Source organism: Leopardus geoffroyi, chromosome E2 (assembly GCF_018350155.1).
Source record: "Leopardus geoffroyi isolate Oge1 chromosome E2, O.geoffroyi_Oge1_pat1.0, whole genome shotgun sequence".
Classification (NCBI taxonomy): Eukaryota; Metazoa; Chordata; class Mammalia; order Carnivora; family Felidae; genus Leopardus; species Leopardus geoffroyi.
In genome coordinates this window covers 8,326,131-8,346,873 of record NC_059335.1, presented here as the reverse complement: position 1 = coordinate 8,346,873, position 20,743 = coordinate 8,326,131, and the positions used below count along the sequence as shown (strand labels likewise).

Sequence of the window (20,743 nt, the reverse complement as noted above, 5' to 3'; positions counted from 1 at the left end):
TTGAAGGAGGAAGTAGCTGAGGGCCCAGGCTTTCGAGTCTCTCGGAGAGAATGAGGATGGAGGCCTGGAATCCTGGGTCCCGGGGAGGAGGGGATCTGGGAGTCTTTACTACTGGATTCCGTAAAGGAGGGAGCTGGGGGCCCTGACTCTTGGGTTCAGGGGTTGGGTTCGGGGATTCAGAATTCTGGATCCGAGGGAATTCAGGTGGGGAGCCCGAACACTTGTGTCTGTGTAAAGTACGAGCTGGAGATCAGCAATGGTCTGAGGAAGGAAGGGCCTGAGGGCCAGACTCCTGGTTGGAAGGAAGAAGTGGTCGGACTCCCAAGTCCCAGACAGGAGGGAAATAGGGAGTCCAGGCTTCTCTGCTGAATGAGAGGAATCAGAATTTGGACTTTTCCGTCCTAAATGAGGAGGAGGTTGTACGTCAGGCTCCTTGGTTCTAAATTTAGAGAGGACTAGGAGATCGGGATTCTGGGATCCCCAGAAAGTGGGCGGGGCAACTCAGCAAGTCCGGCTGTTTTTCTACTTCCCACTCCTCGGAACTACAATTCCCTTGCGGCGGTCGGGCTGAGTGGTCTTACATCACTTCCTGTTCCGCAGCTCTTTCCGCGCGCGCGCAGGGCACCGTGGGGCCTTGTCGCGGGCTGCCGCAACCCCGCCCACTTCACCTCTCACCTCCTTGCTGTCCCCGCGCGACGGAGGCGACGTGCGGACTACGCCTCCCGGCGTCCGTCGCGCGCGCTCATGCCTATGTGCCCCATTGGTTGCTGGGAAATTGAGTCCGGAGCCTTCCCACCAGCCTTCACGGCACCGTGCTCGGTACTTGAAGTCCCGGCAAGCTCGGCGGCGTTTTAGCTCCGCCCCTCTCCTCCCTCTGCTCGCGAGCCCCCCCAGCCCGCCCCGCCCCGCGCCGGGGCCGGAGCCGCAGCCCGAGCGGCGGGGTAAGATGGCGGCGGCAGTCTGGGCCGCGGGGCTCGGGCCTATCGGGGTGGGCGGGGCGGAGTCGGGTCGCTAGTTGTCCCGGGGTCCTCCCCACACGCCGCGGGGCCTGGCGGATTTAGCGGGGCGGCCTCGGGCCCGGCAGCGGCGGCGGAGCCTGGCGCCGAGCGGGGGGCCTTCTCAAGGCCCCGGGACGCGTCTGTGGGTTCCGGGGGGCATCTACGGGGCGTCCCCGAGAGGACTGGGGATGTCCACCGGGCCTGGACTGAGACTGGAGCCTGCCCTCCATCACATAGCTGGCCTGGGTCATATCTGTAGACACTGTTGATCGTCTTTACGGGCTGACCCGAAGCTAGGGTCTGTTTATAGGGTTCTGGGGCCATCTTGAGATCTTGAGATATGTCCCAGGGTGAAGGAGGTCTACAAGAGCAGAGGAGTATCTGCAGAGCCATCTATAGCGCCCGGGGTATGTCTGTTAGGACTGGGAGTGTCTACATGGGCTGCCTTGAGGATGCGGCTCACCTACCTGGGTCTGGGGCCATGTAGCGGGTCTGGAAGAACTGTTGGAGGGCTAGGAAGTCTTTTAGGGCCACCCAGGGGGGTGGGATGTGCCCACCAAGGGAGGGAGGCAACTACTGACGGGTGCTGAGAGGCCTGGATGGGTCTCTAACGTCTGAGAGTGTCTAATATGGGTGACAGGAGGCTGGGGGGCACTTAGAAGGACCTGGAACCATCTAGGTGGCTTTCAGTGTGACTGCAAGGTACAGTCTTTATGCCTGGAGCAATTCGAATGCCTTTTGGGGCTGGGTAATCGCGTGGAGAACAAGACAAAGGAGAGTATTGGAAAATTTGCCCAGCTCAAATGTACTTGCACTTTATAATGTAATTTAAATGAAAAATGTTGATAAAAATTCTGCATTGCCCTGGAGCTATAGAGAGTTGGAATTAGTCCACATTAGTCTGGGGAAGTCTGTAGGATCATTGAGACTCATTTAGTGCAATGCTTTTCAGACTCTTTTGACCTTGATCTATAGTAAGAAGTGCATTTTTTGTGTTAAGAGCTAGGACATGCTGACATGTGTATTTAATGCCAAAGTCCCATTAATTAATATTCCCACGTACTACTTGTGATGCACCGTGAAGAATTTTCAACTGTGTTCGATTTACTTTTATTTTTTTATAACAAGCTAATTGCAAAGCACTGTACTGCTCTCAGACTGTAGTTTGGGGAACACTGATCTAGAGGGACCTAGCAATGTCTGCAGAACCTTTTCATGTCAAAAAGATAGAAAGAACTGTGGATGTGTCCGCAAAGCCTGGGGCATGTCTAAGTGGGCAGGGGAGCATCTTCATACCCCGCGGAGGGCTTGGGGATCTGTGTGTCTGTCCTCAGCAGGTCTTGACTAAGGCCCCTGTTATGTGGCAGTCACTGTTCTGCGTAACATGCGCTTTTCCCAGAGGTGCTGGAGAGCAGCTCCAGGGCTGGGAACTGTCCACAGGGGTTTAACAAGGCGGGACATGTTAGTGGGAGTTAGTGAAGGAGCCACAGGCTCTTGTCTGGGAGGTGGCCTGTGGGAGCTTGGGCAGAGCTTGGAAAGCTGTGGTAGGAAGGAGACCAGGACCGATGCATTTGCTTGGCAGGTGTGCAGCTGGGAGAATGGGGGAGGTAGATGTGCGGTAAACCTGGGCCTTGAAGCTAATTTTTGTTATTTTGTATTGAGCGCTTGGGCTGTGCTAACTCTGTAGCAGAAAGTCCCTTTGCTTTCAGTTCTTACCGCCCTTCTTGGAGGTAGATACTCTTGTGGTGCCCGTCTACAGAGAAGCGTAAAGAGTCAGGGGTTTTAAAGGTTTCTGGGAACTCTGGAGACCCGGATAGTGTTTTCACAGTAGCAGATTGGATGGTTCTAAGGAAGCTTGCAGCTGGAGTACTCCTGCTTTCTGAAGACCTAATCGAGACGCCCACCAGTCTGAAGGTTAATCTTTCAACCTCCGAATGATCTGAGAATTTCTGTGACCTCATGAAGGCTTTAGCCATGATCTCCCACAATGGGCAGATTGGTGATAGGTGGATGTCCTCCGCATGCCTTTCTGAAAGTAGTGTTTTCGGTCTGGTGTTGGTTTTGTACATCACTCTTGTAGCTCCATTTTTTGTGTATGAACCAATTTTTTTTTTTTTTTTTTTTGGTCCCTCACCATCGAGGAGAATCGTTGCCGCTTTAGGGAGTTGCATGGTATCTGAGGTATACTCAGTACACTGGCACGTATCTCAGTTTGGGAGAGGAGAGTTTAGGGGCCTGCGGGACCCAGTATTTGAAATCACAACTCAACTGGGAAAAACATCAGCCAACGTGGGGGCAGGCAGGGAGGTCTTAAAGCTTGGTTGTGGGGGAAGCTTTAAGTGGAGACTGGGGAGTGGAGTGTTGAAATAGGAGGCCAGAAGGCCTCCCTGCAAGAAAGGAAGCAGTAGAAATCTAGGCAAGGGAAGAGAGCCATTCTGGTCTCTGCGACGTCTGCTCAGGGCCTGGGACTCGCCCAAGGACTGGCGTGTGGTGGTAGAGGGCAGAAGTATGCTGAGGAGGATGCTTGGTCAAAGCCATGGCGGAGGCCCTGGAGATCCTTGCGTCCATCCTCTGCTTCCAGCCCCTTCCACCACCCCCCACCCCTGCCTCCACTCCAAACTCTCACCCCCTCAACCACCAGGTGACCATGGAGGAGGAAGATGAGTCTCGAGGGAAGACAGAGGAGTCGGGCGAGGATCTGGGCGATGGTCCGCCGGACAGAGACCCCACGCTTTCTCCTTCTGCCTTTATCCTGGTAAGGCTGCTAGATGTCTGGGGCTAAGGGAGGGGACGGGCTGGAAATGCAGATGTCAGGGCCCAGCTCCTGGGCCCTGGGGGGAGGAGGGGCTGAGGGCCTGGACACTTGGCTCCTCTGAAGGGTTCGAGTTTCGTTATAGGGGTGTCTGGAATGGCTGTCTCCCAGGAGCAGAGCTTGTGACCATTTGCACGGGTCCCCTGACTGCCCTTTCTTTCCACCCCCTCCACCCTCCACCTTTTCTCTAGCGGGCCATTCAGCAGGCTGTGGGAAGTTCCCTGCAGGGGGATCTGCCAAATGATAAAGGTACGATGGGTTCTGGTTCCTCTTAGCCTCCGTCCCATCTCTCCATATTCTTTATCCTAATTGCATTGCTAAAAACTTTCTGAGGCCTCCCGGGTACCACCCTTGTGCTGGCTCGGGGAGCCAAAGATGGGTCGGACCCATGGCTGACTTGGAGGGGCTCACGGTCTGGTGGAGGGGAGATACAGTCACGGCGCAGCGGTGGCCCCGAGGCACTAGGAGAGTGCAGGAGGCCCACTTAAGCTAGTGTGGAGGAGATGGGGTCTGGGGAGGCTTCCTAGAGGGGCAGACCGGTGAATTGGGTCTCCAAGGATGTACTGAAGTTGTTGTCTGGTAAAGAGGAAAGCCTGGTAGGCAGAGGCACCCAGCAGGCACACAGCACAGGGGCGTGTTGCAGGACCGAGCTGTGGTTCTTTGGGACTGGCAGGCCTGGGGTGTGAGCAGGAGGTGACGCAGGAGAGCTCCATGGGACCTGTGTCACCGCAAGGCTCTCGTGCCAGGCTGGCTTGTCTGGAATCCATCCTGAGGGCGGCTAGGAGGTCAGGTGGGTGAGAGCGCCTCAGAACGGCGCTGGGGAAGTCTTTCTGGGCCCCAAGGTGGGAGCTGAGGGGTGGAGGCGGGGAGAGCAGGCAGGAGTTTGGCTCCCTCCTCAAGAGCCCGAGCAGGCTCCTCTTTCCTCTGACTCCACAGAGTCTCTTGTCTCGTCCCCTGTGTCCAATCTCCCATGCAAATCTCTCTCCAGATGGCTCCCGGTGTCACGGCCTTCGATGGAGGGGCTGCCGGAGCCCACGGTCAGAGCCCCGTTCCCAGGAGTCAGGGGGGACCGACACGGCTACTGTGAGTAAGAGCAGGGGGCTGGGGGCCCAGACTCTTGGGGTTGGGGTGCTGATCAGCTGCAGTGTTGGAGGGGTTGGGGGCATCATCCCTGGGGCCGGGCCCTTGGGTCCTGGGGGCAAGTCAGGATGAGGGAATTGGCTGGATCTCTGCATTTTCTCGGGTTCTCAGATGCCTGGGTTCCTGAAGGTTTAGGGGCTGGGGAAGTGGGATTTGTGGGCCCTCACGTGAGAGGGACGGGTTGGAACCCCTCCCGGCCTATTCCAGGTGTTGGACATGGCCGCAGACAGCTTCCTCGCGGGGCTGGTGAGCGTTCTGGATCCCCCAGATACCTGGGTTCCCAGCCACCTGGACCTTCGGCCTGGCGAGTGAGTAGTTGGGCGGCTGGAGTGGGAGAGGCCTTTAGCGGGGGAGCTGGCAGCTTCCTTCAGGCTCACTCACCCCCTTCTGCCCTGCAGAAGCGAGGACATGCTGGAGCTGGTGGCCGAGGTCCGAATCGGGGACAGGGATCCCATCCCTCTGCCGGTGCCTAGCCTGCTGCCCCGTCTCAGGGCCTGGAGGACAGGCAAAACGGGTATGTGGGGCCAGGGCAGAGCTGAGCAGGCGGCCTCGGAGTCCTGCACGAGTCAGCTGTTGTTGGTAGTAACAGTAGCGATCCTGTCACTTAGACAAAATCTTTAAGCCTCTGCCTGTTGGACTGCAAGGCTTTATGTACCTACGGACGTACCTACAGCAAATGCTGATGTCCTGGCCGGCACGTGTGAGGCACTCCGTGTCCAGGGCGCTACGTGGCAGTGTAACTGCACTGGGAATTCGTCTCCCTGGGATTGGGGGTGGGGTGGGGGGAGGCTCTTAGCATCTCTATCTTCCAGAGGAGACGAACCTGAAAAAGGGAAGTCTAAGGTGGTACAGCCAGTAGATGAGTGGTGCTCCTGGGCCCTGAGCCTGTAGCCCAGGTCTCTTTAAGTGTTAAGCCCTGTGAGCAGAGTAGAGCTTCTCAGACTTGGGCGGGTATCAGAGTCACGAGGAGGAGGACTTTGTCGATACATGGGTCCCTGGGCCTACTCCTAGGATCTCTGATTCAGTGGGTCCGGGGTGGGGCCCGGGAATTTTGCATTTCTAACCAGTTCCTCGGTGAGGTTTCCAGCCCCCAGGACCCTGGTGGGAATCCCTGGTTTAGACTCCCCCCCCCCCCCCCCCCCACTTCATGTGCATCCACAGTTGGGAGGGATGGAGAGGAGAGGTCGGCGCGGTCAGCCAGAAGTGACTGTTTCGCAGCCGACTGTGGCTCACACACGCTGTGCCCGTTTCGGTTTCCCTTGTCCTTTTTTTATAGCTGCGAAATGTCTTGTCCGTTCGGCTCAGGGGGTGTTGTACTCAGGGCCCACCACGCCCTTGGGGAACCCCCCAAAAGCTCTTCGTTTCTTTTAAAATTAGAAGGCCTACAGGATAAATAAACAAATGGACGTGGCAGTGTCCTAATAAAACTTTATTTACAAGAACAGAAGGCGTTGGGAATTTGGTGCCAGGCCTTCGGTGATATAGTCGTATCTGGACTGTAAGAGCTGTTTGGTGGGAGATGCTGAGGTTATGTTTTATTTTCTTACTAGAAGTGGTTTTCTTCATTTGGAAGTTATTAAGAACTTTAGGAAAAAAAACCTCATCCTTGATTCCATATCGTATAAAGATTACATAAAGGAGGGGCCGTCTTGCATTTCCAGACCGTTCTAGTCTGTGTTTTACACTTCTGGTGGTGGTAATAATTCGTAAGCAGGGTAGGAATAGCTCGTGCTCACCGAGTCCTTGTGGGGCCGGGCGCAGTCTGGTTTGTTCCACACAGCTGCCCACCTAGTCCCCTCATCCCTGCGATGTGTGAATGCTCTCATCACCGTCCTCCCTGCTTTATTTTCTTCCACAGCCCTCAGCAGTTGGCAGACTTTTCTGCGTGGCTCATGGAGATTTCTTGAAGGCAGAGACTTTTGTCTGTTGTGTTCACTGTTCTGTTCCTAGTACCTGAAACAGCTTGGCACAAGATAGGCGATCAGCAAAAATGTACTGAATGAATGAGTGCATGCCCATTGTATACATGAAGAAACCAAGGCAGGCAGAGGTTGAGTTCCTTGTCCTTGGTCACGTCACGGGTGAGGGCCAGAGCCTAGGATTGGATTGAGAGGTGGCTCTGGGACTGCCCTCTTTTATTTTTTTATTTTTTTTCAACATTTATTTATTTTTGACAGACCGTATGAGCTGGGGAGGGGCAGAGAGAGAGAGGGAGACGCAGAATCTGCGACAGGCTCCAGGCTCTGAGCTGTCAGCACAGAGCCTGAGGCGGGGCTTGAACTCACAAACTGTGAGATCATGACCTGAGCTGAAGTCAGACGCTTAACCCGACTGAGCCACCCAGGGCACCCCTGGCACTGCCCTCGTAAGCCCCTGCTGTCCTGTCACTGTCTACATGACCATGCTGGTGCCCTTGCCATCTCAGGGTCCCTGTAGTAGGTGGTTGAGTGGGGCCTCTGGACCCCAGTGTGTGTGTCCGGAGGTGCAGCCCAGGTCCGTTGTCACCGTGTGTGGGACTGATGGCATGGAGACCGCATCATCCTCAGAAAGCAGGGTCTCGGGAGGACAGATGAAGTTAGGCAGGAAAGCACGATGCCTGGCCCATGTGGAGGGGCGAACACTGCTTGTTCCTGTCGCCCGTTGGCGGTGTCTTTGAGTCCTGAGCGGATGTTGCCCCTCAGATGGGGCTCGTCACAGAGTGAAGTGCGTGGGTTGTGGACTCCGGCTGTCAGGGCTCCCTGGCTCTGCCATTTCCTGGGCTCTCGAGAGGGAGATTCACCTTCTCAGCCGCCCACAGTTCCCTTCAGGAAACAGGATAGATTCCCACAAGAGGCAGCTGGAGCAGCGGTCTTAGGTTCAAATCCCAGCGACCCTTCTCTAGCCTGTGTCTTCTGTGGTGACACTGGTCAGGGCGTTCTTGGGCTGCAGGCCAGTGTGTATCTCAGGACATGGGAGCACAGGCTCAGTGGCTTCAGTGGCTACATTGGCTGTTTGCATCCCCCCTTCTCCCTGCTGTGTGTCTTTGGGGAAGATACTGCAGTGCTCTGTGCCTCAGTTTCCTCCTGAAAGGACGCAGTACCTCCAGCTTGAAGTCATTAGGAGCATCTGTGAGTTGTCCCGTGCAAAGTGCAGGGTGCCGCCAGAGTGGGGTGGTGGCCGGGGCACTGGCCTGCGGCCCCCTCTGCACGGCCCAGGGAGGAGGACATGTTCCTGACTGGGGCTCTCTGTCTCCTTTTTTCCTTTACAGTGTCTCCGCAGTCTCACTCCTCACGACCCTCCTGTGCCCGTCACCTCCTTACCTTGGGCACTGGAGACGGGGGCCCTGCCCCACCCCCTGCCCCATCCTCTGCGTCCTCCTCCCCCTCCCCTTCCCCCTCATCCTCCTCCCCTTCGCCTCCCCCGCCTCCACCTCCTCCAGCCCCCCCAGCCCCACCTGCCCCCCGATTCGACATCTATGACCCCTTCCACCCCACCGACGAGGCCTATTCCCCACCACCTGCTCCGGAGCAGAAGTACGACCCCTTCGAGCCCACTGGCTCCAACCCCAGCTCATCAGCGGGGACTCCTTCGCCCGAGGAGGAGGAGGAGGAAGAGGAGGAAGAGGAAGAAGAGGAGGAAGAAGAGGAAGAAGAGGAGGAGGAAGGCTTGTCCCAGAGCATCAGCCGCATCTCCGAGACCCTGGCGGGCATCTACGATGACAACAGTCTGAGCCAGGACTTCCCAGGTGATGAGAGCCCCCGCCCGGACCCCCAGCCCCCACAACCGACTCCGGCCCCTGGAACGCCTCCACAGGTGGACTCCACCAGGGTGGACGGAGCCACCCGCCGTCGCGTCTTCGTGGTGGGGACGGAGGCGGAGACCTGTCGGGAAGGCAAGGTCTCTGTGGAGGTGGTGACGGCCGGCGGAGCCGCCATCCCGCCAACCCTGCTGCCACCGGGAGACTCCGAGATCGAGGAGGGCGAGATCGTCCAGCCGGAGGAGGAGCCCAGGGTGGCAGTCTCCCTCTTCCGGGCCGCTGGCCGGGCGGCGCGACCCCCTCCTGCGGCCTCAGCGCCCCCAGCGGCCCAGCCCCCGCCCCCGCCCCCGCCACCTGCCCCCCGCGCCCCCGAGGGGGACGACTTCCTGTCTCTGCACGCCGAGTCAGACGGCGAGGGCGCCCTGCAGGTGGACCTGGGGGAGCCGGCGCCCGCCCCGCCGACTGCGGACACGCGCTGGGGCGGCCTGGACCTGCGCCGCAAGATCCTGACCCAGCGTCGGGAGCGCTACCGCCAGCGCTCGCCCTCCCCGGCCGCCGCCGCCGCCCCCCCCGCGGGCCCCCCCACCCGCAAGAAGTCGCGGCGGGAGCGCAAGCGGAGCGGCGGCGAGGCCAAGGAGGCCGCGTCGTCGTCGTCCAGCGCGCAGCCTGCCCCGCCGGCCCCGGCCTCCCCCTGGGACTCCAAGAAGCACCGCTCCCGGGACCGCAAGCCGGGCTCTCACGCCTCGTCGTCCGCCCGCCGCCGCTCGCGGTCCCGCTCCGCTCGCCGCCGCTCGCGCAGCACCGACCGCCGCCGCGGGGGCAGCCGCAGGTCACGGTCCCGGGAGAAGCGGCGGCGGCGGCGGCGCTCGGCCTCCCCGCCCCCGGCCACATCCTCGTCGTCGTCCTCGAGGCGCGAGCGGCACCGTGGCAAGCACCGAGATGGCGGCGGCGGCAAGAAGAAGAAGAAGCGGTCGCGGTCCCGGGGCGAGAAGCGGTCTGGGGACAGCGAGAAGGCCCCGGTGCCCACTCAGCCGCCCTCCGGCTCCAGCGCCCTGGGCGGAGAGCGTGACAGCCGCCGCAGGGGGGCGGTGCCACCTTCCATCCAGGACCTCACGGACCACGATCTCTTCGCCATCAAGCGGACCATCACCGTGGGCCGGCCGGACAAGTCCGACCCCCGAGGCCCGTCGCCGGCCCCGGCCTCGTCGCCCAAGCGCGAGGTCCTGTACGACTCAGAGGGACTGAGTGCCGAGGAGCGGGGGGGCAAGAGCGGCGAGAAGGACCGGCGCCGCTCCGGGGCCGCCTCCTCCTCCTCTTCCTCCCGGGAGAAGGGATCACGGCGGAAGGCGCTGGATGGGGGGGATCGGGACCGGGACAGGGACAGAGATAGGGACAGGGACAGGTCATCCAAGAAGGCTCGGCCTCCCAAGGAGTCAGCACCCTCCTCGGGGCCTCCGCCAAAGCCACCGGTCAGCAGCGGCTCCGGCTCGTCCTCCTCGTCGTGCTCCTCCTCCTCCCGGAAGGTGAAGCTGCAGTCTAAGGTGGCGGTGCTGATCCGCGAAGGCGTCAGCAGCACCACGCCGGCCAAGGAGGCCGCATCCGCTGGCCTGGGCTCCATCGGAGTCAAGTTCAGCCGCGACCGGGAGAGCCGCTCCCCTTTCCTCAAGCCCGATGAGCGGGCCCCTGCAGAGGTGGCCAAAGCAGCTCCGGGCAGCACCAAGCCCAAAAAGACCAAGGTCAAGGCCAAGGCCGGGGCCAAGAAAGCCAAGGGGACCAAGGGAAAGACCAAGCCATCCAAGACCAGGAAAAAGATCCGCAGCGGGGGCAGCGGTGGGGGCAGCGGCGGCCCTGTGACGCTGAAGAAGTCCAAGGCGGATAGCTGCAGCCAGGCAGCGGGGGCCAAGGGGGTGGAGGAGACTTCCTGGTCCGGGGAAGAGCGGCCGGCCAAGGCCCCTAGCACCCCGCCCCCTAAGGCAGCCCCTCCCCCCCCTGCACTCACACCGGACTCCCAGACCGTGGACAGCAGCTGCAAGACCCCCGAGGTCTCCTTCCTTCCCGAGGAGGCCGCTGAGGAGGCTGGGGTCCGAGGCGGGGCAGAGGAGGAGGAGGAGGAAGAGGAGGAGGAGGAGGAAGAGGAGGAGGAGGAAGAGCAGCAGCCTGCCACCACCACGGCCACCAGCACGGCCGCAGCTGCCCCGAGCACTGCCCCTAGCGCGGGGTCCACAGCCGGTGACTCAGGGGCAGAGGATGGGCCGGCTACCCGTGTCTCCCAGCTGCCCACGCTGCCCCCGCCCATGCCCTGGAACCTGCCTGCTGGTGTGGACTGCACCACCAGCGGTGTCCTGGCCTGTGAGTGTGCCCTGGGGTGGGGGGGCGCGGGCTGGGACAGACAGGATTGGGGAGGACCAGGTCCTGTGGGGACAGGCTTGGAGGCAGTGGGGATGCTTTGGAGGGGGTGGGTGCACAGTGACCCAGACTGCGAGGGGCTTGGGTGGGTGAGGGCTGATGAGGGGCTGTCTAGAAGGCTGGTAGATGTCTGGCTGTGCTGGAGGAGAGAAGGCAGGTGAGTGGGGGGGAGAGGGGGTGGCCAGCCCAGCACAGGCTGGAGGAGTGGGCCGTGTTCTGGGGTCCACCTGGAGGTGGACGAGGTTGGGTGTGGTGGAGGGACCAGGAAGAACAGGGTGAGCAGGGAGCGTTGTCCCTTAAGGGATAGCAATAGGGCACAGGGGGCTTGAGACAGAATCTCCCCTTTGCCGCTACCTCGTCCCTGAATGACCTGGCCCTATTTCCCCCCAGACCACACGCGTACCTTGAGTCCTAAGAATATGTGGGGTGCAGAGCCGTTCTCTCACTGGCCAAGGTCCCCTTTTCCCAGTTCCGAGCCCGAAACCTGTGGTCTCTCCAGGGCCCGGGGGGAAGACGGCAGCAGGTGCCTAGGTGACCTCTTGCGTCAGCTCCTGATGTCCTTGTCCTCAACTCTGCCTCTTGCAGTGACTGCACTTCTCTTCAAGATGGAAGAAGCCAATCTGGCGAGCCGAGCAAAGGCCCAGGAGCTGATCCAGGCCACCAACCAGGTGGGCCCCTCTGGGGAGGAGTCCCCACGGTCCCTCTTCTCGTCCCCTGACTCTGATTAGGAGAGGAACTACAATTCTCAGCAGACCTTGGGACAAGGAAGGGGTCGGCAGGAGGAGGGGCCTCTTGCCTCTGGGACAATTTGGAAATCAGGGTGGGAAGGAGGGGGGTACGTGTTCCCTCTTTCCCTCCCCCTCCCTTTATTCATCCTCTCTCCAACGTCTTCCGACAGATCCTCAGCCACCGAAAGCCACCCTCCAGTCTGGGGGTGACCCCAGCTCCTGTGCCCACCTCTCTGGGTCTGCCCCCTGGCCCCTCCAGCTACCTGCTTCCTGGCAGCCTCCCCCTGGGGGGCTGCGGCTCTACCCCTCCCACCCCCACTGGGCTGGCTGCAGCATCTGACAAGCGAGAGGGCAGCAGCAGCTCCGAGGGACGTGGGGACACAGACAAGGTGAGCTGGGTTTGGGAGAGGTGGGTTGATGGTGACAGTTTTGCAGATGCTGAAGTGCAGGGGCCCAAGCAGAATAGCAGGCTGATGCCAACAGGTGGGAACTCAGATGAAACAGAAGTCGTTGAATTGTATGGAACTAACATTTTTTTTCAATGTGTATTTATTTTTGAGAGAGTGAGAGACAGAGTGTGAGCGGCAGAGGGGGAGGGAGAGAGGGAGACACAGAATCCAAAGCAGTCAGGACAGAGCCAATGCAGGGCTCAAACTCAATAACAGTGAGATGGTGACCTGAGTGGAAGCCAGATGCTTAACCGACTGAAGAAGGAACCCAGGCACCCCAAGGAACTAAACTTTGATTCACATGCACGAGTGGGAACAAACCAGTTTTCATTCAGCTACATCTGGCTTCTGCTCACAGGCCTCAGGCCGGTTTTCCTTTCGGTCAGGTCCAAAAAGGTCATTCTGGTCAAACAGCCAATTGCCAGATGATGGTGTTGCCTATTTCTTACTTTGTGTAATTTTTTTTTTTTTTTTTTAAGTTTATTTATTTATTTTAGAGAGGGAGGGAGCACAAGTGAGGGAGGGGCAGAGAGAGAGGGAGACACAGAATCTGAAGCAGACTCCTGGCTCTGAGCTGCCAGCATAGAGCTCGATGCGGGGCTTGAACCAAACTGTGAAATCGTGACCTGAGCCGAAGTCGGACACTCAACCAACTGAGCCACCCAAGCGCCCCATCTTACTTCGTGTAAATTTTGTATGGGCAGTGGACATACGTGTCCTGCTCAAGGCCACCGGGGATAGCCCCAGGTCCAACCTAGGTGATGTTCAAGTGATGTTCAGAGGCCCGGCCTGGCCTGTGGTCTGGGGTGACCGCAGCAAGGATAACACAGGGCAGATCCTGAGCAGGACCTCCACCTCCAGGAGTAGCTGGATGTGTCAAGGAGGCTGAGCTGGCAGGCAGGTGAGTGGAGGCCTGGGGTTCCGCAGGAACTCATCCGGCCTTTGCTGTCCCTCCTTCCCCCCCCGTCACCCCCTCTGCCAGTATCTGAAGAAGCTGCACACGCAGGAGAGGGCAGTGGAGGAGGTGAAGCTGGCCATCAAGCCGTACTATCAGAAGAAGGACATCACCAAGGAGGAGTACAAGGACATCCTGAGGAAGGCTGTCCACAAGGTGGGGCCCAGGGGGGACAGATCCACAGAAGTGGGGAGAGGACAAGAAGGAGACGTGCATGCATTGCATGGGGAGCCGGGGATGGTGGGTCAGTGTGGAAGGTGAGGAGGGGACAGGATTTGCTCAAGCCCACCTGGGCCTGTCCCACTGACATCAGGGGGACACGTAGGGGTGTCGGTCCGGAATCTGGGGGAGCGGCTCCCATCCCAGTTCGCAGCTGTGCTCAGCAGTCAGCAGTCCAGGTGGAGGGGACCCTGGGGAGCTGGAGGTGACCACAGCTGCCTCTCACCCCCTAGATCTGCCACAGCAAAAGCGGGGAGATCAACCCAGTGAAGGTGAGCAACTTGGTGCGGGCCTACGTCCAACGCTACCGCTACTTCCGCAAGCATGGCCGCAAGCCGGGGGACCCCCCAGGGCCCCCGCGGCCGCCCAAGGAGCCTGGACCCCCTGACAAGGGTGGCCCAGGCCTGCCCTTGCCCCCTCTCTGAGACCCTCGGCCACCCCTTCCCTCCTTCGCCTCTTTGGAATTCTGGACGTATTTATGGCTCCACCTCCCCACTTCCCTCCCCCGCCCCGTCAGTGGGATGATTGGGGGAGGGTTGCTGCAGGGAAGAGGAGAGCCCCCTGCCCTGCCCGGCCCTGTGCCCCTTGCCCCCAAGCCTGTCCCCATAGCCCCTCCCTTCTGTTTGTGCCCCTCCCCCAGTTTCATTAAAGATTTCATGAAATGTTAGCCCCGAGCCCCATGATTTCAGCCCTTTCTTTTCAGAGACCAGTTTGGGAAAGGGTTGGGAAGAGACTTGCCCAGGTCTGACCCAGGTCTGAGGGTGGTTAGCAAGGTGTGACTCGGGGGAAGTGCTTTTCCCTCTCTGGGCCTCAGTTTCCTGATCCTTGAAGTGGGTGTTACAAGGACGAAGACCCAGGCAAGTAACGTACTTAGAACCGCCATATCAGCTACATAGCAAGTGGTTGCTGTTGACAGAAAATGGTGGCGGGTGGGAGGTTGGGGTCCCAGGTCCCACCTGCTCAGTGTCTTCCAGGCTAAGGGCACCTGGGTGCTATTTGTCTGCCCTGGAATTGCCTCAGCAACAGGACTTTTGTCCCCCGTTTAGTTGGATTCCCTTTTTACCAGTCCTTCGAGGCTGGGGTGATATTACCCATTCTCCTGAGGTAGAGGGAAACTGAGGCACAGAGCGGCAAGGGCCACACAGGGAGTCCGGGCCACACTGGCCTTCGTCAGTCCACGTTACCCAGAACCCAGACGTGGTGAGGAGAGGTAGTAGGCCTGGGTCACCGGAGTGGGTGGGCCTCAGGGCTGGGGCATGGAGCTCCTTTACAACTGCCTGCTCCAGCCCCACGCAGCAGGGAGTCCAGGGCCAGAGGTCACCTGGCAGGAGCTGGGAGGGGACCCAAGGTGCCCCCAGCCAACAGGACAAGGCTCTCTGCTTACTGGACAGGGGCCTGAACTGTTTATAAACGAGACAGAGGTTCTAGATTCTGCCCTGGGGCCTCCCTCGCAGAGCAGCAACCCTGGAATCCGGCCTGGTTTCTAACCCGTCCTGTGTTTCCTACTGTCTGACTTTTGCTCTTCTCCAAGCCTCAGTGTCTTGGTCTCTAAAACGGAGTTGACTGTCACACCTCCTCACCAGGTCCCTGGGAAGGGGAAAGGAGGTGACCTGTATCAGCTGCCCCCGCGGTGTCTGGTCCTTGGGCAGTGAGCATCTGGGTTGTGGGTTGCACAGAGGGGTCAGCTGATGCCCTAAGAAGGAATAACGCCTGGCCTGCGTCAGGGCTAGCCCGGAGACCCTGAATACCAGACACACAAGTGGTGACAGTGGTAAGAAACAGTTTATTGGCCAAGGTGAGGGCACAAGAGGCCATCATCCATGAGGAGTGAGGGGTCAGATCTCCCCAGTGACCTAGAAATCCATGTCTTCGACCAGGTCCTGGAGGTAGGCCTTGTACTGGTCCGAGGTGAGGGACAGTGGGTAGCTGTTGGAGATGTGCAGGTCCACGGTGGTCTCCAGTGAAGAGGCGCCCCCTGACCGTGCCATGTCCAGCAGGGCCCTGAGACAAGTGGGAACAACCTGGAGGAAGTGGGGGGGAAACCGGTCAGGGAAAACACTCCACCCGGTTCACCGGCAGGGGTAGGGTTGAGTGGACTACAACTCCCAGCAGCCCCTACACTGTAACTCTGGGTGAACTATTTGGCCCAGGGCTGCCGGAAGCTGTAGTTTTCCCTAGAACCACAGCCACCAGAGGTCCAAGAAGTTTCTTAGGGCCGAGGTGCTGGAGGGGTTCCCAGAAGCTAGGGCTGAGCAGCTTGTGGTCAGAAGGACTCCTAGGAGCTGTGGTTCCTCACAGAGACTGTGAAGACTCGTAGTCCACCGACTTCCACATGGTTTCGAGAGTTCAAAACAGGTTGTAGGGGTGAGGAGAAGAGAGGGACACCCAGAAGCTCCTCTGGATGAGAATCTGGTGGTTGCAGAGACTCTTGGAAGTTGTAGTTTTTCAGAGGGGCTTCTGGGACTTGTAGTTCCTCTGCCCTTTGTTAAGATCCCCCCCCCTTTAGCTCCAGGAGCCCAGGCCCGCAGCACCTTGACCATCACGAGCTTCTTGATCCACGGCTGGTCCTGGGGCCATGGCTCCCCAACGCAGAACCAGAGGGTGTAGCGTGGTGAGTGTCCGCTTCCTTCAATGAAGGCAATCAGTTCTGGAGGCCCGAGAGCTTAGTGAGGCATGGGAAGAAGACCCTCCCCTTCCCCCTCCCTGCCCCCCAGACCTGAGTAACAAACAGCCTCACCTTCATCCCTGACCTGAAGCCCAACATCCCTACACCACCATGACCAGATGGCCGCTGATCTGGGCCGAGTCCCCACAGTGGTGGCACAATCTTAAACATTCCTCCTCCCATGGGGTGGGGCTGGAAGATGTGCATCCCCCACCCCCCCCCCCACCCCCCCACAGGAGCGCGCTCCCGCAGGGACGTTCCAGGATTCTGGAGGCCCAGGTGGTTGGCAGTTTTAACTGCTCTTCAACCCCCCAAGGCCACCCTCTCCTGATAGGAGCCAGTAGCCCCTGTGGCCATTCACATTTAAGTTGTGACTAATTAAAGTCAACATTTAAAAGCCCCTTCCTCCGTTGCATTGGCCCCCTCTAAGTACTTAGTAGCCACACACGGCTAGCGGGTACCACGCCCGACAGCACACACACACAGCGTTTCCAGCACTGCAGACATTATCTATCGGACAGCAAAGCTCTGAAGGACCTCTCTCTCCTGCATCTCTCTGGCCCCCTATCCTGGTAAGTGGTAATAACTGGTGATCGTGATGACTGTGGCAGGTAATTCCTTGAGCACTTCTGCACGCCGCGCCCCCGGCCGCCTACCGGCTCCAGGCAGAGGAGACCCTTCCCCGACAGCAATCCAGTCTTTTTGCCCCAGGCCGAAGTTCAGTCCTCTGAATTCCATTCCGGACCTCAGAGTTCTGAACCATTGGGGTACGCTCTTTCCACAGCAGAGCTAAGGCCCTGCCTCACTCACCTGCCACGAAGGGCTTCAGGTCGAACACGTCTCCTTCCTCATCCTTGGGGACCTCGCCGCTGGGCCCGTGGCCACTGTCAGGGAGGAGCTCCTCGCCCAAGGCCCAGTACGTGTGACAGTGCCCCAGCCTCCGGGCGCAGAGCCGCTGTTCCGCCCTCCACAGAGCTAGCCCCCCACCGAGGCAGCTCAGCACACGCCTCACGTAGCCCATCACGCCCCTGTCCGTCAGCGACACCCCGGGGTCTGGCAGGATTATTGGCTGTCCAGGCAGTGTCTGGTCTGCATCTGACGCCACCAGCCGCAGGCCCCCCGGGCAGAGGGCAGTCTGCTGGGAGACTTGGCGGCCCCGGTAGAAGGCAGTCACCTCGAACTCCCACTCTGAGCAGCGGCAGCAGCGACATGAAGGGGGAGGGGGATTGAGTGAGCATAAGGGGGTCCATCGCCCCAGCCCCTCCCACCCTACAGTCGGCGCTCACCTTCCTCAGGCACCAACAGCCGCCTCAGTGGGTTTTCCGGGGGCTGCAGGTTTGGGCAGGGGGCAGGGATGTCTACGCTGGGGCTCAGCAAGAACGGAGGGGTCTCCTCAGGGACCATAGGCAGGCTCGAGGGCCCCCCATCTGGGAATGGGGCCAAGGCCATGTCACTCAGTAACTCCTCCAGTATGTCTTCCTGGAGAGAAGGAAAAAAAGAAAAGGACCCAGGCATTTCCACAGCCTTTTCTGGAGACGCCATATAGACCAGGCCTTTGTGCCCAGCAATGTAGGGACCCAGAGAGGAGTCACAGCTGAGCTTTGCCCTCAAGGGGCTTCCAGCTGGGGGTGGGGGGTGGGAGACAACCGTGGGCACAGAATGGCAAAATACATGCTCTGGTATATGCTGGGTCTACTGCCGGCCCAAGGGGAGTAGCTAAATCTGGCCCCAGGATCTGGCCCTGTGCAAGCAAGGCCTGGGCAGAGAAGGCTGGACACGACTTCAGAGGGGGACCTGCCCCAACACAGACATCAGCAAGACCAAGGGGAGGGTGGTTCTGGGTTCCCGGGAGGCTGAGGGTACCCTAAATAGCAAGGGAAGCTATGAAACTCTGGGAAGGTATATTAGGGCCTTAAATGCCTGGTGAAAACGGAATTTTCTCCTGAGGATGGCAGGGCTATGAGCAGGGGAGGGACAGGGTCAGCTTTAGCTCAGTTTGGGGATGGACCGCAGGGGAGAGAAGGGAGGCTCAGGAGGAAGACGGAGGCGAAGGTCCAGGGGGAGAAAAGGAAGCCTGAACAAGGCCGTGGGGACAGAGAGAAAGACGGGCCAGAGACAGGAGGGCAGGAGGGTTGGGATGCGTTCTGACCTGGGTGTCAGAGGGACTGCATCTGCTATTGGTATCTGGAGAGGTGTCCAACTCAGGAAAGTCCCCAGCTCCTGTCAAGGAAGGTGGTAAGTGGAGAAGGGTGTTGGGGACACTCAAAATCCCACCCCTCCACGTGAAGCCCCACTTCTGGCACACCTGAGTTCACAAACTCATAGACCTTGTGGGGGTCGTGGGGGTCCTTGCTCCGGTCCTCGGCTAAACGCAACACCTCCTTCCGGTTCAGGGCCGATCGGAAATTCCTCTTCCAGGTGGGCAGATCAGGTTTATCCTTTCCAGGAGTGTAGGCGCCGCTGGCCTCGGCCCAGGCCTGGGGATCCAGTTGACCAGGATAGTGAGGGTGACTAAGACCCCCTGCCCCAACGTTCCAACCTGGCACGTTCTAACCTGGCAAGGTTCCATCCCTAAACCCTTGGATTCTCTGCACCCCAAGGTCCCCTATCTTCACTTCTTGAAAACCTTTGTTTTTTTTTTTTTTTTTTTTAATTTTTAATGTTTTACTTTTTTGTTTTGTTTTTTGAGAGACAGTGTAAACCCGGAAGGGAGAGCAGGCTCTGTGCTGACAGCAGTAAGCCCAATGTGAGGCTCGAACTCCCCAACCTCGAGATCATGACCTGAGCTGAAGTCTGATGCTCAACCCATTGAGCCACTCAGGCGCCTTGAAAACCTTTGCTTTCTAAGCCAAACTTCCAGGTCCTACTGGGTGTCTAACTCTGCCACCAACCTGCCCCAGGATACCCTGTAATAACCCCGCCCCCTCACACTCTAACCCGGGGTACCGCACCACTGGTATATTCTAACTTGGTGGGGCATCACCTCAGCTTGGGGGCCAAGTCTCGCCTCTAAGGTTCCAAGCCCCGCCCCCAGAATTCTATGACCAAGCCCCCCCCCGCCCTCTGCGAGCTCTGAATCCCCCAGGATGCATTTCCTTCGAGAAATTACCCCGCTTTTCCGGTTCTTTTCCCGGAAACTGGCCGCTCCAACATTGCCTGCGGTCGACACCGATAACCCCGGCACCGGCACCGATAACCCGGCCGGGTCCTGTCCTAACTCCACCCACCTCCAACTGCCAGCGTCAGCTCGGGCCGATCACAGGCGTGCTAACCCCGCTTTCCCGGCTCCACCCCCTGGGAGTCCATCCCGCCTGGCTGGCAGCTCGGGGTTTCGGGCGTCCGGGAAGCTCACTCACCTGGAAGATGCCGAAGTCCTCCTGCTGGGCATCCTGGCGCAAGCCGTGCTTCCACGGGATGCGGAAGCGCGTGCGACTCTCGTCCAGCCAGGCCACCCCCTCCAGCCGCCCCAAGTCCAGCTGCAACTTCAGCCAGGGCAGGATCCGCGGCTTTTGGGTGCCCATGGTTCGGCCTGCGCTTAGAGAGCAGTTTGTGGGCTGGGGGCCCATGTGGCCTGAGGGTGCCACACCCAGACCTCTCTCTCTCACGGGACCGCGGTGCAGGGTCCCTCACGTATATTTTCCTGGGTACAACATAAGAGCCCTTCTTTTTCATCCTCCGGAGAGGCTCCCCAATTCGAGACACCCGCCCCCCTCCTTTCTCTAGCTGCTTCTGTCCGGGCCCTCTACCTCCTCAATTCCGCCAGCGTAGAACCTTCCCTCTTCCGTTATAAACCCTTTTCTCCTCTCCCCTCCCCCACATCACCCAACGCAGTCACCTCCACTTCCAAGGTAGAGCCTCCCCTAGTTATTTCAGTGCAGACGCTATTCACTTGTAGATCTCTACCTCCCGTATTTATCCCTGTTGTTGACCTCTCCTACAATTCCCCCGCAGAAGAGCCCCTCCCCCATTTCCATCGTAGACCCTCCATCCACACCCCCCCCCCCCAAACAGCCTCCCTCCTCTAGGGCACCCCCCCACACACACACACACACTTCATAGAGTGGACTGCCTTCCATTTTCAGGGTCCACTCTTCCTTTCATCCCCTAATGCAGACGCCTCCGATCTCCGCAACCTCCCCGCGCCCCGCTACTTTTTTCTTTTCTTTTCTTTGTTTGTTTGTTTAGTTTTGTTTTTACAGCCGACCTCCAGCACCGGGTTGCTTCACTTTTTCTCCTCTTTGCTTCACTTTCCCTGGAGTACACAGTGCCCCTCTGTGCTATCAGGGTAGACCCATCCTTTCACCCATTTCTCACTCCGGACGTCACCAATTCCCCAGCTACCCGCCCCCCGCCCTGCTACCTACGCAGAGGGTCTCGGCGCGCAGAGTGCTAGGACCCACCCCTGCTTTTGGGGTCCGATAGCTCTCGAACTTGCAGCTGCACACCCTCCTTCTCGTCAGCTGAGCTTCAGAGCAGTGGCCCTTTCTTTTTCTATCGATTTCACGAAATAAAAACTTTACCTTCAGATGGTTGACAGACTCCTGAGCCAGAGGCGGCGCCAAGAGCCCGGACGTCCCCCCCACCCCTTCCCAACCATACCTTTTAAGGTCTTCCGGCCAAGGGAATGCTGGGAAC

At 59.2% G+C, this 20,743-nt stretch overlaps 2 protein-coding genes across 10 annotated transcripts; one reads left to right on the top strand and one right to left on the bottom strand.

Moving 5' to 3' along the window:
* The first annotated feature begins 739 nt into the window (after window positions 1-739).
* Window positions 740-14,110, top strand: SCAF1 (SR-related CTD associated factor 1). Of its 4 annotated transcripts, none has more exons than XM_045441849.1 (11): window positions 740-941; window positions 3,640-3,753; window positions 4,002-4,059; window positions 4,799-4,893; window positions 5,158-5,258; window positions 5,349-5,464; window positions 8,198-11,035; window positions 11,678-11,760; window positions 11,991-12,209; window positions 13,252-13,380; window positions 13,677-14,110. In XM_045441849.1, the coding sequence occupies exons 2-11, from the start codon at window positions 3,646-3,648 to the stop codon at window positions 13,866-13,868; spliced, it is 3,939 nt and encodes a 1,312-aa protein (XP_045297805.1). In that variant the 5' UTR covers window positions 740-941; window positions 3,640-3,645; the 3' UTR covers window positions 13,869-14,110. The 4 variants fall into 4 exon arrangements, with proteins under 4 accessions (XP_045297805.1, XP_045297806.1, XP_045297803.1 ...); XM_045441850.1 differs by lacking the exon at window positions 740-941 and adding an exon at window positions 979-1,405; XM_045441847.1 differs by lacking the exon at window positions 740-941 and adding an exon at window positions 1,419-3,179.
* Window positions 14,111-15,206: 1,096 nt separating this feature from the next.
* IRF3 (interferon regulatory factor 3) lies at window positions 15,207-20,705 on the bottom strand. Of its 6 annotated transcripts, none has more exons than XM_045441860.1 (8): window positions 20,509-20,705; window positions 19,465-19,637; window positions 18,414-18,585; window positions 18,258-18,328; window positions 17,395-17,587; window positions 16,919-17,296; window positions 15,975-16,090; window positions 15,207-15,464 (listed from the first exon to the last, which is right to left on the bottom strand). In XM_045441860.1, exons 2-8 carry the CDS (start codon window positions 19,627-19,629, stop codon window positions 15,297-15,299), a joined length of 1,263 nt encoding a protein of 420 aa, XP_045297816.1. In that variant the 5' UTR covers window positions 19,630-19,637; window positions 20,509-20,705; the 3' UTR covers window positions 15,207-15,296. The 6 variants fall into 6 exon arrangements, with proteins under 6 accessions (XP_045297816.1, XP_045297818.1, XP_045297817.1 ...); XM_045441862.1 differs by having other exon boundaries at window positions 20,469-20,699; XM_045441861.1 differs by having other exon boundaries at window positions 20,629-20,689.
* Window positions 20,706-20,743: the final 38 nt, after the last annotated feature.

Bases quoted from the DNA above. Each gene is read 5' to 3' on its own strand.
- IRF3 (XM_045441858.1), bottom strand. From the start codon at position 19,674: ATGGGCCCCCAGCCCACAAACTGCTCTCTAAGCGCAGGCCGAACCATG. The intron at 17,588-18,257 runs GTCAGAACGCAT...CCTTCTCTCCAG, and splicing joins GCAGTCCCTCTGACACCCAG to GAAGACATACTGGAGGAGTT. The intron at 17,297-17,394 runs GTGAGCGCCGAC...GCCGCTGCTCAG, and splicing joins GCTGTTGGTGCCTGAGGAAG to AGTGGGAGTTCGAGGTGACT.
- SCAF1 (XM_045441847.1), top strand. From the start codon at position 2,958: ATGAAGGCTTTAGCCATGATCTCCCACAATGGGCAGATTGGTGATAGG. The intron at 3,754-4,001 runs GTAAGGCTGCTA...CCTTTTCTCTAG, and splicing joins CTCCTTCTGCCTTTATCCTG to CGGGCCATTCAGCAGGCTGT. The intron at 11,036-11,677 runs GTGAGTGTGCCC...TGCCTCTTGCAG, and splicing joins CACCAGCGGTGTCCTGGCCT to TGACTGCACTTCTCTTCAAG.